Raw genomic sequence first — 20,003 nt, 5'->3', positions numbered from 1 at the left:
AATCTTGCCGAGAATATGAATTTTAAGGGGAGAGGATGGTATTTTTGATGAAAAATAACTAAATTTTCAAAAAAAAAAAAAAATTCTTTAAAATACTCTGTGATATGTGTGGATCGCCATTTTTAAAATTCCTGCATTATGGATTTTTAAATCACTCGCCCACTTTTATTGTTGTTTCCGGTAAATTAAATTTTCAAAAAATTGTTTTTCTCTTTAAAATACCCTTTGATATGTGTGGGATACATTGCATAACATTTTGTGGGTATTTGTGCCCTTATCGGATGTTGAGACGTCATTTTTAAACTTTCTGCGCTATGGATTTTTAAATCACACGCCTGTTTTTATTGGTTTCCAGTAACTTCACTTTGTTTGCTACATTGCCAGACAAAATGAATATAATTTCTGAACTATTAAAGATACATGCATGATATTTAAAACACACATTCTTTAGACCATTAGGAAACTTTTCTCTGTAACAGAATTTTGTTAACTGATTTCATTTAAATAATACGTGCGTTTGTTTGCAAGAAAGGAAATCAGAAAATTGTTATTAAATTTTAATTGTTTATTTTACCAACGTAGGGACTAATATCAAAATTATGTTACAGACAGTTTGTAGGACATACTTTTGCAAATACATTTCAAAAAATTGTTTGAATCTATCTTTAAAAACGGTTTAGATATATCGGTTTTAGAACAATCCTGCATTGGGTATATTTTTTTCAAATTTGGGCCCCCAAATAATTTTTTTTCCAAATATTTTATTTGGTTGAGTTGCCACAGCTATGAGCTCTCTACATACAAAAAATTAATAATTTACACCAAATAGGAAAAAAGTTTTGAAAAATACCATCCTCTCCCCTTAAAGGACGATAAAATCCGCAGCACGGCTTCTTCTGGGAGAAAAATACTAACAGTCCCGGATCATAGATTTACGACACGTGGCAGTGCTTTTTTTCTGGAAAAAAGTTTACAGGAACTCTATCACTCGATCACATTATACAACAAAAACGTAGGTTTAAAAATATTCGGCCTACATACCTTATATTACATTAAGTTCCAAACATAGACTTACTAAATAACCGCTAGACCGCTCACTGGCGCTAGTGTTATGTTCCCAAATTGAACAGTCGACGAGCGGCCATTTGTTTGGTAGAGCTGAATAAGTATGGTTCTTTCGTGTGCTGCTTTTTATTGCAGCAATGCACACGGATGTAACGATAAAGAAGGAAGGAATGTTATATTTCACTGGTTAGTTAATCCTTAATTTCTACGATGATTGTTTTTCCATATTATGTTACAGAAGACAAACTATTGTACTTGCCATGTGACTCTTTATGCTTCAAGTTTCCTCTGAGTAAAGATTCCCTTAACCGAAAGTGAAATCCGCAGAGAGAATTTCTACCCTACATTGAATCATTCAGTGTGTTCAACTCATTTCGAAGATAATAATTACCTTTCAAACTACGTTATTATACACTGTTATTGTCCTTCACTCACTCTATATCATTCATTTTCTTCAAACAGCATACATGAATAATAAAAATTATTCACCGAACTTAAATATACAGAAACTGCATAAATTATAAAAATATACAGTATATTTTTATTATAATTGATTGAAAGTAATTCTTGTCTTAGTTACGGATTAATGAAACATTTTCTTATGCTATTGCTGCTGCTACTGCTATTATTACTACTACTACTATTCCTGCTATTGCTGCTACTACTTTTTTGACTTCCTACAGCAGTTTAACTTACAGATTGAATTAAAAAGTTGACATATTAATTCTTTTATTAACCGTGGTTATGAATGTTCACATTCAGAGTTCCTATGAAAATTATGGAAGTCTGAACACAGTAGCTACCGGTACCTATGTCTGACACCCAGGGTTGTCGGGTATCCCAATTTAGTCGGGATTCTCCAAATTTCCTGGTTGAGTCCCGATTAAAGGGAGTCGGGATTGACAAAAATCCCGATTTTACAGATATTAGCCTTGAACATATTTAAACAAATTAGTCTGTATTTCCTATTATCCGATATTTTCATTTATATATTGACTCAAATGGTAACATTGTAAACATAGAGATAATCCGCGGATATTTGGTAAGTCTATGAAGTAGCCCAGCTGATTGCCGTAAGGTAACTAACCTCTCAAAATAATACTTCTTCTAGTTCTACCGCATTGTTGATTATTCCGTTCCGGTCCCTAGTCGCTGTTCTCGCAATTAGTAAACATTGTGTGTTTTAAATGCGTTGAGTGGCAAGAAAGATAGCGTTTTGATATCGTACTTTACACTAATAACAGAGACATACAATTGCTGCGTTTTATAGTTTAGTGAACTATGTTTAAACATGGATTCATCGTCAGATAGTGAAACTGTTGCAGTACCGGTTCCAAAATTAATTTATTATCAAATTGTTAAAACACAGGCTATTCGCGGTTAGTAAAAGAAAAAATTACAGTATTGTAGTGTTCACTATACTGTGTGTCCTTCGTATTTTAGTGTTTCTCACGGAGGCGAATAGGCCTATTACATTAAAAAGCACGTGAACACTGTGCAGAAAACTGCTATAAATCTTATGATAGGCTAAATTGTTGACAAGTTTAATGTCTTAGGTTAGCTTCTGATATCCCGACTTCCCTCGGAGAAAACCTAGCAACTCTGCTGACAGCAGAAACACGGTATTAAAAGTATTGCAAAGGAAGTATTGTTCCTTTAAACAAAAACATTTAGCTTTCGGATATACAATACAACACGTATTCAAATAGCGGTTTCGAAATCCCACGCGTTTTCTACCTAACAAATGGCGGCTTTCTGCTGCTTCAATTTGGGAACATATTTCTCACTTCTCCGCTACGGCGTGGTACGGGCTCGGTTCCAAACGGAGCTCATCCATTTTAAGCATAACGGAAATTTTGCGATTTCGAGCTATAGTTTCAGGATCAATAACGGAAGATGGCAGCACTTGATTGCATGAGCTACTTTTGCACCAACGATAATAATGAGAAAATGTAAACTCTTGGACTCGGCAGTGGCGGCAATTTTAATTTTCAATTTCGCTTATAAAATACATCTCGTTGGAATTTGTAATGGCAAAAAGTTTACCGGAACGCGATCCGGACCGTTCCGGCTGAAAAAAAGCGCTCCGTGAAAGAGCCCTTTGCAAGATACAGGGCTCGAAGCAAAATTTCTAGGCCTTTTTAGACATATTAGATTTCGAAACTAAATAAACTCAGCAGTTGATATCACCATTAAATGAAATTTTACTTCTACTTCTACTATTACGAAAAAGTTAATGACAGATTTTCTGGATATCCTATTTCTTCTTCTTTAATCCCTTGACATGTCTTTAATTTAATATTGTCCATGCTTTCAGTGAAGGCAAAGGAAATCTTCTACAACTTGCCACATCAAGTGATGTGTTTCTTGTACATTTATTACAACAATAATATAATAATATATTTATTGCTAGAAATATATACAATGTAACTTTAATATACGAAATTCTGGCACTCCCCTGCAAGAGAGTGATCTTGTGCTGGGGGGGGGGGGATTTAACAGAAAATAAAATTACATAGACTATTTTGTTTATATGACGTCATTCCACATTCGACCAATGAAGTGTAATAAAATTTTGAATTCCAACCAATCACACTGATAATATAATCCGTGGCGCTACAGCCCGTGAAGGGCCTAGACCGACCAGCCGGCTGCTAGCCTTACGTTCACATGCCGAAACAGAGTGGACGATCATCCAACCAGAATGGAGGTATCGTGTGGTTAGCACGTTATAGCTGGTATTCGCAACCGGATTTCGCTACCTATCGTAGCTCCCCAAGCGCATCACGATGCTGGGTGGGCACCGGTCCCATACACTGACCGAAATTTCATGAGAAAATTTCTTCCTCCATGAGGACTCGAACCAGCGCGTATTCCGTAACGCGAGTCCTAGGCAGGATGACTTAGACCACAACGCCACGGGGCGGGGCAACCACATTGATACATCGTGATAATTTTTACAGCTCGATTTATCACTAACAATTTATCGCATGGTCGTTCCTTTTGTTTAGTCAATGTCGCCAACTGTTTCCCCGTAAATCGATGAGAATGAATCCATTGTACTTAATAAAGTGCGAAATCCTACTACCACATCTTCATCTTCGTCTTCTAATTCCATGTCTACTGTATTTGAAGAAAATGACTCTCCTTCGTTCATTTAATTAATGTATTAATCAAGTTATTTGTAATTATTAGGGCTGAAAAAAGTATTGGCTACAGTTTACGCTACATCGTACGTAGAGCTCTGTGTTTACAAAATGCATGTGTGCACGCGCGACTAGTTACTGTAGCGGCTGCTTGTACAGTCCGTTCTGTATCAATGAACTCATAATAGAATTTACATTTACAGGATTAATTATGGTTCAATTTAATTAACTCGGAACAAATATTAAATTTACAAAAAAACATCATTATCAATTAAGTCAAACTCAATTTCCTCGTGTTCTGAATTCAGTCTTTATAACCTGTTCTTTGTTAACTTAGAAAGCATGTTGGAAATATTCAGATTGTCAATTAATATAGATAAACACAAGATAATATTTGTTACTCAGTCAAATGACAAATCAATGTAAAATAATGACATATATTATATGGTCATTAAGTTTTATATACATGAGCTACAAATTGCAAACGTTTTCGCCCATTCAGGCATCTTCAGGCACAATTATACAATATCTCAATATCAAACTATGTAGCTATTACATTGGTGGTAGATAAACTGTCTAAGATTAATGGTGTACAAAACATCTCCATAATTAAAATGTAATATTACAAGTCATAAATTAAAATAATGTTAAAAACCACATAGTGTTGTAATTAAACTTCATAATATTCTGTGGAACTCTTGTTCAGTAGAGTCCAATGAGTGATGAATTATGTGTCGTTTGAGCGTGGCAATTATGGAGATGTTTTGTACACCATCAATCTTAAACAGTTTATCTACCACCAATGCATAGCTACATAGTTTGATATTGAGATATTGTATAATTGTGCCTGAAGATGCCTGAATGGGCGAAAACGTTTGCAATTTGTAGCTCATGTATATAAAACTTAATGACCATATAATATAAGACATTATTTTACATTGATTTGTCATTTGACTGAGTAACAAATATTATATTGTGTTTATCTGTTCTTTGTTGATTTTTGTTTCTGCATTCTGATACAACCTTACGTCACTTAAGCAGGTCTACTATTGAGGAGAATATGATGTTCACTTTCTCTGCTCTTTCAGACAGTAGAGACACCCAGCAACGCGACTCATTTTGTAATCAATTTAGCCTATATAGAAATTATTTACTACCCTGATGTCAATACTTTTCTTCAGCTCTACTAACTATATTATATTATATTATATTATATTATATTATATTATATTATATTATATTATATCATATCATATCATATCATATCATATCATATCATATCATATCATATCATATCATATCATATCATATCATATCATATCATATCATATCATATCATATTTTATTATATTATATTACATTACATTACATTACATTACATTACATTACATTATATATTATATTATATTATATTATATTATATTATATTATATTATATTATATTATATTTTATTATATTATATTATATTATATTATATTATATTATATTATATTATATTATATTATATTATATTATATTATATTATATTATATTATATTATATTATATTATATTATATTATATTATATTATATTATATTATATTATATTATATTATATTATATTATATTATATTATATTATATTATATTATATTATATTATATTATATTATATTATATTATATTACATTACAGTACATTACATTACATTACATTACATTATATTATATTATATATTATATTATATTATATTATATTATATTATATTATATTATATTATATTATATTATATTATTAAAAGATCTCTGACTTCTTGTGGCATTCCGTCTCTTTTGGAACCACCAGGTATTTGTCGCTCGGATGGTAAATGACCCGATGGTCTCACCTTAATTCCATGGTCTAGAGAAAAATCTTTAATTTGGGACTCCACTTACGTTGACACTCTAGCTCCATCTCACTTGCCGAATACCTCCAGACGCGCAGCATCTGCTGCTGAATTAGCCGTGAAGAAAAAAGTCAATAAATATGCTCATCTTTTAGACAATTATATCTTTACCTCCTTTGCTGTGGAGACCTTCGGTCCTTGGAGTCATGACGCTAAAGTTTTGGTATCTCAAATCGGTCAAATTTTGATCTCCATTACTGGTGATCGCCGTTGCACTACTTATTTGCGTCAACGCTTAAGTATTGCTATTCAACGCGGAAATGCTATGAGCGTTTTAGGTACTCTTCCCGAATCCTTTGGACGAACTCTTTCTTCTGTAATATTTATCAAGTTTTCTGTATATAAATATTTGTATTTACGGGTAGTATTATGAATTTAATATTAGCATATTGGATTTATGTTGAAATAGGCAGATTAATCATATGTTGTATTTGTGTAACAATGTAAGACTTCACTCAAATTCGATATCGTAATAATTTGTTGTTGATAAAATGTTTAAATTAAATTATGATTTCAGCAGATAATCAAAATGTGTTTCTGTTATAATAACAAGCGAAAAGCGCAATACATGTAATTAACTTTGTTAAACTTGTATTTCGCTTTTCTCAATTGACATGGATGGGGATTCTTGGGTAAATGACACAGTGAACAAATTTATTTTCTTATTTTCGTTTATTCAAGCAACAATACAGATTGAAGTGTAGAACATAATAGATTTGAAGTTGTAAGCATTGTAAGAAGCTACAGGTTAAATTTCATAAGAACAGAAGGCAATATCTCGAAAATGAGATCATTTTAAAAAAGACAAAGCTGGGGTTGCTCTGTAAGAGCTACATAAATAATTATTTTCATTGTAATATATATTTTAGCACTAACTGTTACACAAGAATGCAAGCCATATACATTTTATATTTACATTCATGTAGAAGTAACTACATGCATTATCTTATAGAGATTCTGCAGTACACTCCATTAATTAATACTGTACAGATCAACAGTGTTACTTCTAATTGTGAAATTTGGTATATGCACACTTTAAATATATCATCGTTGATATTTTAGTTCCTTATGAAGTCGATAATTACATAAATCTTATGCATAACCAATTTGTTCAGCATTTAAGGGATATAAATAAATAAATAAATTATAAATAACATAAATATTACAATAAATAGGTACATAAATACCAAGTTTAAATTATATAAGTGCTAGTAAATGACAATATTCTATAGCAAATAATTGTACGAAATATTTCTATAATATTTCATAACTGGCTCAAGGAATTGAGTTGACAGAAAGATGCCACACAGAAGATGACTGTCAGGTCACCGTTCTGAAAATTATGAGAAATGAAGAGAGAAAATGTAAAAAAAGTGCTGAAGTCCCTCAAGAGCTTCTGCCCGTATCCACGAGCTTCCGGTACGTCAAGACCGGAACCCGGTTAAGGTCGCTCTTCACCAGACTGAACAGCCTACGTTGCAGACCTTGAAAATGATAAGGACGCACAACGTTATTCTTGTCTTCTAATTTTCAAAATGCACATGCATTTTAAATTAGAATGAAATTAGAATGAAATTGAAGTCATGCAACAAGACAGAATAATCAAGAAATTGTTTCAATTAATACGTTGCCTTATTTTATATTGTGAAAAATGACTAGCAAAGATTACAATGTGACCATAACAACATCAGTATTATCTTTTGAAATTGAGAAATTGCTACTAAAAGATTTCATTTAGGGATTTCACAGTTACTGAGTTCAGAGAAAGAATTTTGGGAATTCAACTAGCGTTGAGACTTGATATCTCCAACGTTTCGGAACAAGCTGCATAATCATGGTCATAACAATGAAGAGGATCGTCATTATGGTAGATGCTAGACTATACCAAAAAAATATATATGTTTACACAGTTCCCAGGTTAATTTATTCAGAGATCGCTTTTAGTAGTACTTTTATGAGAATTTTTAACATCACTGGGGGTTCTATTTGTAACTACAGCAAAATTAAAACCTTCTGGTAAAGTGGAAATGTTGTATGAATCAAATGAAAGAAAATCCTCATTGATAAAAATATTTGCACCGAAATTACTTGTAACTAAGGGTGTTTTCCTATTGTTTTCTTTGAAATACTTTCATTCCGTGCATGGTAATGTTTATTTACAGTAATTAAAATTTTTGAAGTTTTCGTAAATTACCCTATCAATTAATGACCAAATTTCTATTGAAAAAGTTGATAATCAATACATTGGCCTACTCTCTTAGGTTTGTTAGCTCAAAAAATTGTATTCCTCTTTTGTAGGCCTACATTACTTTTCGGTCATCTCTTCAAAATTCAAACACTTTCCTTTCCAATTTTCTCGACTTAGACTTTTGGTTCAGAAGCATAGTGGGCTAAGCGCCATTTACTAAAACCGTAGGAAACAAGGGTTAAAATAAAGTTATTGCCATAATTCAATGGAAACATATAGCAAGTAATATAAAGTAGGCCTATACACATTAAAACTAAATGATATGTCAATCTTGATTAAACTATGGTATTCATTTATGTGTAACCCTTGCTTTCTCCGGTTTTAATAAATGGTGCTTGGCCCAATATGGCTCTGAACCCTTCATATATAAACATCTCTAAGAATACTTCCTATTGCTAATATATTTCGAGATAAAGGAGAAATTTTGGAAAATTCGATGAAATGGATGTTGCACACGATAGATTCGGATTGACAAGATTTTTTTAACGAAATTATTTCACAATAGAAGATGTGATTATACAACTTTTAACACTACATCACTTCGGAATATGTATTCTAGGTATATCTTTCGCGTGTTAAATATACGTACCTGGTTAACTAGTTTCAGCCTGTTACGGATCTCTTCAGAACTGTTTGGTGCTGGTCTTGGCGCCTTTTCTTTTTGTATTTCCTGCGGGGGTGTGTTTGTGCAGTGTAATGTGGAGTCAAAGAGTATGTGTGTTCTGAAATTGAGTTGTGTGTTGAGAATTTCATTTGGATGTGTTTTTGTTTGTCTATATCATATTGTTCTAGTGTGTTTATTTAGCCAAAAAGCCAGAGACTAAACACATTAGAACAATACGAAATATATAGATACACAAAAACATATCCCAATGAAATTCTCAACACACAACTCAATTTCAGAACACACACACTCTTTGACTCCACATAACACTACACAAACACACCCCCACAGGAAATACAAACAAAACGCGCCAAGACCAGCCCCAACAAGTTCTGAAGATGGCCCATAACAGGCTGAAACTAGTTAACAAGGTACTGTAATATTTAACACACGAAATATATATAATACATATTCTGAATGTAATTTATTACGTAGTTTATAAAATTCTTTTTGCTGATTACTGTGCAATTTTCTGCTAATAAAATCTTAGCTGTGACACATAACAGACAAAAGAGAGTACGTAATATTCAGATCTTGGGAAATATTGATGATGAAATCTGTTGGTAGTTTTGAAACGTTGCAGCTATCTAGTCTCAACATGGGTTTGTAGTTCAAACTTATCTTTATCACTGAAATATTAGGCTTGTCTTGTCACTATTATTCGGCTGCAAGACAGCCAAAGTGAAGTTCATTTTGAACACATTGTTTTCTCAGTATATCTATATAATATTGCAATGTATATTCCAATAATTATTTGGAATGGTTTTTCAACATTCATATAATACCAGTATGAAGTATTAACAAAAACTCCATTACTAAATACGTCTAAAAATTAAGACAATAATAATTGTTGAACGCCAGTAAAATATCACAAGTAATATTACTTATTCCTACATTTAACTGTTCATTGTTTAATTGAGGCCATGAGTATAAATTTAATCACAAAAATATTTCCTTAAAATATTAGGCCTAGTTAGATATTTCTTGGTGTCTGAATGTTATAAGATAAACCATTTCCTTTTAAACAGTTAGACGGAAAAACAAGAACGACAAAATAAAAGTTTTATGTCGCATTTTAAAATTTAGATTTAACCAGGAAGAAGAGTAAAATAAGTGTTTAGAAAATGTAAGAAAGTTGGTAATAAAAGAAAAGACCTACGTGGTTTTAAGATCTAGTCGAAAGCTGTATAAATCATGTAACTGCTTAAGGGGAGAGGATAGTATTTTTTTTTGTGAAAAATGAGTAAATTTTCAAAAAAAATTCTTTAAAATACTCTGTGTTATGTGTGGAATGCATAGCATAACATTTTGTGGGTATTTGTGCCCTTACCGGATGTTGAGTCGCCATTTTTAAACTTTATGCGTTATGGATTTTTAAATCACTCGCCCACTTTTATTGTTGTTCCCGGTAAATTAAATTTTCAAAAAAAAAAAAAAAAAAAAAAAAAAAAAAAAATTTTCTTTAAAATATCCTTTGATATGTGGAATGCATTGCATAACATTTTGTGGATATTTGTGCCCTTATCGGATGGTGAGACGTCATTTTTAAACTTCACGCCCGCTTTTATCGCTTCCCAGTAACTTCATTTGTTTTGCTACATTGCCAGACACAAATGAATATAATTTCTGAACTATTAAAGACACATGCATGAAATTTAGAACACACATTCTTTAAACTATTAGGAAACGTTTCTCTGTAACAGAATTTTGTTAATTGATTTCATTTTAAAAATACGTCCGTTTGTTTGCAAGAAAGGAAATCAGGAAATTGTTATTAAATTTTAATTGTTTATTTTACAAACGTAGGGACTAATATCAAAATTCTGATATAGACAGTTTGTAGAACATGCTTTTGCAAATACATTGCAAAAAAACTGTTTGAATCTATGTTGAAAAACGGTTTAGATATATCGGTTTTTATTACAATCCTGCAATGGGTATATTTTGTTTTTCAAATTTAGGCCCCCAAATAATTTTTTTTTCAAAATATTTTTATTTGGTTGAGTTGCCACAGCTATGAGCTCTCTATTTACAAAAAAATTATATTTTACACAAAATATGAAAAAAGTTAAAAAAAAAAAACCATCCTCTCCCCTTAAACAGCTTGGACAGAAAAACAAGAACTACAAAATAAATATTTTATGTCGCATTAGAAGAGATGGAAAGCATTTTAAAATTTAGATTTAATCAGGAAGAACAGTAAAATATGTTTTTAGAAAATGTAAGAAAGTTGGTAATAAAAGAAAAGACCAACGTGGTTTTAAGATCTACTCGAAAGCTGTACAAAACATGTAACTGTTCAAAGCTGTCAGGAACCACGCAAGTCTATCAGACCACAAATTTAGTAAGGTTTTGAAAATAAATATTTATTGATATAGCTATTGAAGCTTAGTTATATATTTGTTCAACCATTTGTTACCATCTTTCCTCGCCGTAGTCTGGTTGGCAGCGCCTGCTTGGATAGCGGTTATCACATTGTTGGAGAAATGTGCTTGAAGATCTTCTCCTCCTGCCGCTGATGCCCCATAAGCCTGTGCGGCGCCATGACCGGAGGGAGTAGCGTAGTGACCTCCTAGACCTCCTGCAGCCATGTAGTTGGAGTAGCCATATCCGGAAGAGAGGCCGCTGTCCATTCCGTGGTCGTGGAAATAGGGCATGGATTGATGGGCGTACAGGTAGGGATGGTGCTGGGCACCCATGGAGCTCATCACCCTCCTCATGACCAGGAAGCCGGCGGCTAGGAGAGCGAGCTTGCTGACCATCAGTGCCTTCAGCAGGAACAACTTCACGGCGGAGATGGCGAAAATCAGAGCCCCCGTTGTCTTGAATCCCATTACCAGAGGCACGATGATCTTCCACATGCGGTTTCCCTTTGCTAAAAACAATTTATTTCAATAAATATGAAGTTTACAAAAGAAGCTCACTATTCAACGCTGTATGAAAATGTTTTGGTTTTGCAGGAATAATCAATGTTTCGGAAGGAAAACAACGGGGAATATATAGGCCTATACTAGAATAACTCTTCTCGGGTTCTCAGCCAGGTGAGTTGGAGATTAGCTTCCAAGCTTTCGACGGCTAGCTCTGCCATCTTCTTCAGGGAATGAAGTGATGTGGGACCTTGTCTAACCGGTATATACAGTATGCAAAAGTAGGGCTTCCCGCTGCGGGCCAATCAAGAGCTAGTTCCTAGCCCCGACCGCCTGGCGCATTCTGGTTGGTGGAAGAGGCAACTAATCAGGAGCTACCTGCTGGTCCTGATTGGCTGAGAACCCGAGAAGAGTTATTCTACATCAAACGCCGGGAAAGCCTTAAGTCATACAGGCCTATACTAGATCCTTTACCAATAGCCGCAGTCCTGGGTCCTAATTCATGAACCATAAAAGTCACAAGTTGTTAAATTCTAAGTTTACAACTGTGACCATGCCTAGGAATTGGGAAATTCAATTTTCTGTTTTTGTTTTATTCTACAGACGTGGACAAATCTGTAGTGCTCGGGAAAAATGGCACAAGTCAAAAATGTTAATTTTACAGGAGAAGGAAAAAAAAACTGTCTTCATACTGGTTTATGTCGATTTGATTTTCTTCTGTATAAATTATTATAATGGGATAAATACTTACGTCTCTTTTCCCAAGCGAGCAGATGTTCCGTAAGTTGTCAATAAATTAATTTAAAATTTTTGTGGAAACTGACTTATGTCACTTTTCCCGAGCACTGCAGAAATTATTGAACTAAAACTTTTTCTTGGAAACATAATATAATTCGTCATATCAACTATCAGTATAATTCACAGCTTCTCTATTGTTGTAAATATGATTGTTTACATCTTCTGGTATATTTTTCCATTGGTTAAGTGTATTTTTTCTGGCTATGTCGGTACTACTAGTGTTTTAATTATATACTGCGGAAGATATTCTCCCATGGCCTGCAAGGAGGCCGGTCATGAACGAAATTGAAAATCTGTGATCTATACTGAAGAAGAAAGTGAACAAAAAGAGGCTTACAACAAAACATGGACTCATTTAAGCACTGTCTGATATCTGGCTAAATGATGCTGATATTCAAAGAAAGTGTCAAACTTTGGTTGTTCTGTATGGTTGTGAAACTTGGACTCTCACTTTGAGAGAGGAACAGAGATTAAGGGTATTTGACAATAAGGTGCGTAGGAAAATATATGGGGCTAAGAGGGATGAAGTTACAGGAGAAAGTAGAAAGTTACACAACGCAGAACTGCACGCATTGTGTTCTTCATCTGACATAATTAGGAACATCAAATCCAGACGTTTGAGATGGGCAGGGCATGTAGCACGTATGGGTGAAACCAGAACTGCATCAGAATGTTAGTTAGGAGGCCGGAGGAAAAAAAATCTTTGGAGAGGCCGAGACGTAGATGGGAGGATAATATTAAATGGATTTGAGGGAGGTGGGATATGATGAAAGAGATTGGATTAATCTTGCACAGGATAGGGACCGATGACGGGCTTATGTGAGGGCGGCAATGAACCTCCGGGTTCCTTGAAAGCTATTTGTAAGTAAGTATTATTATTATTATTATTAATAGCAGCAGTAGTAGTAGTATTAGTAGTAGTAATAGTAGTAGTAGTAGTAGTAGTAGTAGTAGTAGTAGTAGTAGTGGTAGTAATAATAGTAGTGTAGTAGTGATAGTCGTAGTAATACATTACTGTATTCTTTTTTTCTGACTGAGTGTAGGAGAGTGCCTGATGACCTTAACTCCGCCAGAATAAATAAATATAATATATATTGAAAGTATACGATAATAGAAGCAAAAAAGTTCCAGTAAACATGGGTCCACAAACGGCGAGATAATTGCGAATATTTGGTTCCAAGCCGCCACTGACTTCATTCGTTGTAAATATCATACGCTTTACTCATTACGCACAAGAAGCGGTCCGCGATGTGCTCTTGTTTACAGAACTGAACAATACCGAGAGGTGGAATACCTCCTTTAACAGATAAGAGTGTACAGTAAATTGTAACATGTAACGTACTGAAATAGTATTGTATTCCTTGTTAAGGTAAGGCATGAGTGAAATTTGAGTAAAATTAAATAGGGAAGTAAACGAAAAGTCTACATTTCAAATAAATTTGTACTAACTCGGCGATATTTCATAATGAAGTCAGTGGCAATGTTCAGAGAACATTCCGGACTGCTTCTCATGCTCAACGAGTAAAGCATATTATGATTTTTACAACGAATGAAGTCAGTGGCGGCTTCTAACCAAATATTTGCAATTATTTCGCAAACAGCTCGTTTGCGGACCCAAGTTTACTGGAAATTTTTGCTTCTATTATCATATACTTTCAACTGTTTTACTAATTTCGATACACCCTGTATATATGTAAATAAATTAATTGAATAAAAATATAGGAATACCAATAAAAGATTAGATTATAGTCAAAGGGTAAATTAATTGACTGAAATATTGAAATTAATGATCAATTTGATCCGTTAATAAAGATACGTATAGGCCTATTGACTAATCATTAGCTACTTTAAGATTGGAAGAAGTTAGATTTGTGACAACAATATATTTAACATAAAAATTATAAATGTTATACATTTCTGGTTAAAAAATAAATTACAATAAATGTTTATGCATTATATAGGCCTGTGTAGCCTACTGTATATGCATTGACACAGCACGTTTAGATTTAATTTTAAAATAAAGTTAAAATATTATTTTTTCTAGAATTATTGTTATGCTTACCTTCTCCATCAGTGGACTCTCCTCTGTTCATATCGAAGACGATTTCCAGGTTGTCGGGGTTTTCCTGAGACCTTTCCATTCTTATCGTGGCGAAACTTCCCAAGTCAACCCTGAGGGCGTGAGACTTGAGGAACCTCCCGACATTCTCCACCAGCTGGTCTCCTTCGCTGCTCTGACCTCTTCCTTCCCCTTGCTTGGACTTCACTTTCGTCATTTCGTAATCATCCGTCGAGACGTTGGCAATTTTCTCAATCACAACGGAATCCATCAGTCTGATCTCCTTCTTCTTCCAGATGTCCTTAAATGGATCCAAAATCATAGACTTGATGCAGGTGAAGTTAGCTTCCGACCAACAGTTCTCGAAATTCTGCTCTTTTGATTCCGCAGCACTGACGACATGCTTGGATTTTGAACTGTGGAAATCCTTTGCTGTAGACAGTTCTGTGATTGCGAGTAAAATAACTGCCAAGTTGAGTATTACCACTGAATTTACACGCAAAAACCTCATGATATAAGCGAATCTTTAAATACAAAAAGTGTAAGTATTTGAAGGAATATCAAATCGCACACGATATTGCAGTTTTTCTTCGGACTTTCAAGATTTTATTTTTTGATCAAAAGTCGAAGAATTTTAATAGCCTTCGACAGGCGGGAGTGTAAATGAGATTTTCACCTGTCGAACACAAAGAAGTAATAAGAATGAAGTACAGAGAGGAGCCTCCCAAGACTTTTATTCCCTGTCACACACTTGTGATCATGGGTAGCAAAGCTAAACTCCCTCCACATGGTAAAAATGTGTGCCTTCGCGGACTCATTAGAGAAGCAAGTCTGAACGCTTTGCTAACTATCCCCTCTCTGCATGTCAGCATCACGCAAGCACATGTGTTACAGCAAACTTCTCGGTTCCGTACCTCAGCCACCCCTAACCGTGATGGCAACTGGAGCACACACGTCCTTTTGCAGTTTTCACCCTTGATTCAACTCGTTTTGCTCACGAATCCGGTGAATGAGCCACATTACACGTCTAAAATTGAAGTCCTCGGAAGAAAACGTATCATTAAGCGCTCGTAAAACAGAGACTTTAACTGGGGCGAATCAGAAATCGAGATGTTATTTTTCTGTGTTTCTCCTTTAATTACGGAGAAGTTCTGTTTCTATCAAAAGAAATTTAAATACAAGTTACATCGTCTGGATCTATCTAATTATACCGAGTGAGATTCTGCGATGTAATCAAATATTCATGTCGCACTGGACTAAGAACGCACATCTGCGTTTTCTTGCAAACTCAGTCGCCATTTCGTTACTATCATGGAAAACAGCTGCACTTTCATTCTGTTCTTTCATTACATAAAATCGTTTTAGATCAGCAGCACCACTCAACTTTAGGGCTCTATCGTAATGTAAGTACTGACACTCATAGTAAATAAGAGAGTATATTAGTTAATATGAAAACAGATAAAATTATGTGATCTATAACTTTTTATAGATAAATATTGGTGAATTACTTAGGACGATTTTCATTGAATTTTTCTATTCCCTATAAAATGTTTCGATCGCGAATACTCGAAGTCTAGACATATCTTCGACTTCAGGGGGAAAGTATTAGTTAACATGAGGGCAGATAAAATTATGTGATCTATAACATTTATATTATAGATAAATATTAGTGGATTACTCAAGGTTTCTTTCATTGAATTTTTCTATTGTCTATAAAATATTTCAATTAAGACTTCCCGAAGTCTTTAATACATTTTCGACTTCAGGGAGAGAGTATTAGTTAACATGAAAACAGATAAAATTATGTGATCTATAACGTTTTTAATATAGATAAATATTAGTGGATTACTTATGGCATTTTTCATTGAATTTTGCTATTGCCTGTAAAATATTTCGATTAAGACTTTCCGAAGTCTAAATACATCTTTGACTTCAGCGGGAGAGTATATTAGTTAACAAGAAAACAGATAAATTTATGTGATCTATAACATCTTAATATAGATAAATACTGGTGGATTACTCAAGGTTTTTTCCTTGAATTTTTCTATTGCCTATAAAATGTTTGGATCACGACTTTCTGAAGTCAAGACATATCTTTGACATCAGGGGGAGAGTATATTAGTTAACAAGAAAACAGATAAATTTATGTGATCTATAACATCTTAATATAGATAAATACTGGTGGATTACTCAAGGGTTTTTCCTTGAATTTTTCTATTGCCTATAAAATGTTTGGATCACGACTTTCTGAAGTCAAGACATATCTTTGACATCAGGGGGAGAGTATATTAGTTAACAAGAAAACAGACAAATTTATGTGATCTATAACATCTTAATATAGATAAATACTGGTGGATTACTCAAGGTTTTTTCCTTGAATTTTTCTATTGCCTATAAAATGTTTGGATCACGACTTTCTGAAGTCAAGACATATCTTTGACATCAGGGGGAGAGTATATTAGTTAACAAGAAAACAGACAAATTTATGTGATCTATAACATCTTAATATAGATAAATACTGGTGGATTACTCAAGGTTTTTTCCTTGAATTTTTCTATTGCCTATAAAATGTTTGGATCACGACTTTCTGAAGTCAAGACATATCTTTGACATCAGGGGGAGAGTATATTAGTTAACAAGAAAACAGATAAATTTATGTGATCTATAACATTTTTATTATAGATAAATATTGGTGGATTACTCAAGGCTTTTTTAATTGAATTTTTCTATTGCTTTTAAAATATTTCGATCACGACTTTGCGAAGTCCAGACATATCTTTGATATCAGGGGGAGAGTGTATTAGTTCACATGAAAACAGATAAAATTATGTGATCTATAAAATTTTTATTATAGATAAATATTAGTGGATTAATCAAAGCTCTTTTCATTGAATTTTTCTATTGACTATAAATACTTCGATCACGACTTTACGAAGTCTAGACATATCTTCGACTTCAGGGGAGTGTGTATTAGTTGACATGAAAACACGTAAATTTATGTGATCTATGACATTTTTATTATAGGTAAATAATAGTGGATTATTCAAGGCTGTTTTCATTGAATTTTTCTATTGCATACCTTTCCGTAGTCTAGACACATCTTTGACTTCAAGGGAAGAGCATATTAGTTAAAATGAAAAGTGATAAATGTACGTGACCTGTAACATTTTTATTAGTGATAAATTTTGGTGGATTACTAAAGATTTTTTTCATTAAATTTTGCTATTACCTATAAAACATATCGATCACGACTTTCCGAAGTCTAGATACATCTTTTGCTTCAGGGGAAGACTATATTAGTTAACACGAAAACAAATAAATTTGTGTGATCTATAAAATTTTTATTATAGATATATATTGGTGGATTACTCAAAGCTTTTTTGATGGAATTTTGCTGTTGCCTGTAAAATATTTCGATCACGACTTTGCGAAGCCTAGACATATCTTTGACTTCAGGAGGACAGTATATTAGATGACATGAAAACAGATAAATTTATGTGATCTATAAAATTTTTATTATAGATAAATATTAGTGGATTACTCAAGGCTGTTTTCATTGAATTTTTCTATTGCTTAAAATATTTCTATCACGAATTTCCGAAGTCTAGACATATCTTTGACTACAGGGGGAGAGTATTAGTTAACAAGAAAACAGATAAATTTATGTCGATAAGAATTTGTATTCATTTCACCTACCACACCCACTACCCTTGCTGGACTGAACTTTCAATTCTGTTCAGTCGAACTTAGGAGAGTCCACTGTAAGTTATTTCGTAACTGAACAAAACGGTAATTTCTTACAAAAATAGTTAATATGTTTGTCCCATTTCAGATGTTTATCAATAATATATCCTAATCTCCGAAGATTAATTTTTGTCTGGACAATAACAGCTAATTGAGGATCAACTCGAATTGTGTAGTTAATGTTTAGAGGAGAACTAGTCAATTTAAAAGATTTACTAGTTAATGAAAAAGGAATGGTTATACTTCTAGCAGTGTTAAGAGAAAGAATATTCGAATCCAACCACGATTCAATTAATAGGCCTATACAAACAATTGTATGTGATACTTAATATCATTTCCGGTTCAACCGGAAGTCACATTAATTTTCTTATTTGAAATGGGACACACTGTATGTTTGTACTATATTTGTTTTGTTTGTCCTCAAATTGTGAATCTGATGATGTAAATTATGCCTAGGTTTGAATTGATATTATTTTATTTAATAAATATTTAAATAAATTAGCTACTATGAAATATCTCTTTACATGTTTGTGATTGCGATGATGGGAGAATCATTATAGATTAACAGGCCTACTACAATAAAAAATTATTAATAGATTTAAAACATTTTTGACGGTGCAAAATGGAACCATCCCGATGACAAACAAATATTAATTTGTTCAAACCGCGATCTTCCATAACAGATATTGTTGTATTTATTTTATGTTACGTATTAAACAAAAGACTATAAATTCAAACCTTAGTCCTATTCTACCATTAAACCTTTCAAGTTTTCAACTTTTCATTTTGCAGTTTGCACTTTCATTAAAGCTTCTGTTCTACTATTACTTTTCAAAACTGGTTCGCAACATGAAAAGTGAAAAGGAAAAGTAGAGGAAACTATTTTCAAATACAGATCTATTATTACTTTTGTTTCACTATTAGAGTAATTTTGAAAATTGCAAAGTCATATGCTGAAAAGTGAAAAGGCGTTTTGTAAAGAACCAAATCTCTTTACCATTTAAATTAAATTAATCATATTCAATATATTTTTTATTTGGATTCAAAATAATTTATAGAAGAAATATTATCAGACAAAAATATTATTAACTGATTCAAATGACTAAAGACAAATAAAAAAATCATATAAAACCGGATAAATTTCCATGATGTAAATTTGTCTCAATTCTGCGAATGTTTTCGAATTCCGCCAACTCAACAGACTAGCTTAAGTTCTTGAAATAATTGGGCCTATTCTACAACCAAAACAATATACGTTTATCTCTTTTATCTAAAGAACAATTTGATAGTCATGTAATAAATAAATAAATACATAAATAAATATATATATAAGTATATAAATAAATAAATAAGTGAAAAAGTGAATGAGTGAGTAAATAAATTAGTAAATAAGTACATAAATCAGTGAGTAAGTAAATAAATAAGTAAGTAAATAAATAAGGAAGTAAATAAATAAGAAAGTAAATAAATTAGGAAGTAAATAAATAAG

General features: G+C 32.9%; 1 protein-coding gene across 1 annotated transcript; it reads right to left on the bottom strand.

Moving 5' to 3' along the window:
* Window positions 1-6,810: 6,810 nt before the first annotated feature.
* Window positions 6,811-15,458, bottom strand: LOC138697729 (uncharacterized). The gene is made up of 3 exons (XM_069823210.1): window positions 14,774-15,458; window positions 11,466-11,921; window positions 6,811-7,618 (listed from the first exon to the last, which is right to left on the bottom strand). Exons 1-3 carry the CDS (start codon window positions 15,279-15,281, stop codon window positions 7,521-7,523), a joined length of 1,062 nt encoding a protein of 353 aa, XP_069679311.1. The 5' UTR covers window positions 15,282-15,458; the 3' UTR covers window positions 6,811-7,520.
* Between the last annotated feature and the right edge of the window lie 4,545 nt (window positions 15,459-20,003).

This window comes from Periplaneta americana, chromosome 4 (assembly GCF_040183065.1).
Source record: "Periplaneta americana isolate PAMFEO1 chromosome 4, P.americana_PAMFEO1_priV1, whole genome shotgun sequence".
Lineage (NCBI taxonomy): Eukaryota > Metazoa > Arthropoda > Insecta > Blattodea > Blattidae > Periplaneta > Periplaneta americana.
This window is presented reverse-complemented; position numbering and strand designations above follow the sequence as displayed.

Coding starts and splice junctions, on each gene's coding strand:
- LOC138697729 (XM_069823210.1), bottom strand. CDS start 15,281: ATGAGGTTTTTGCGTGTAAATTCAGTGGTAATACTCAACTTGGCAGTT. Junction 11,922..14,773: donor AGAGTCCACTGATGGAGAAG/GTAAGCATAACA, acceptor AATTGTTTTTAG/CAAAGGGAAACCGCATGTGG. Junction 7,619..11,465: donor GACTACGGCGAGGAAAGATG/GTAACAAATGGT, acceptor ATCATTTTCAAG/GTCTGCAACGTAGGCTGTTC.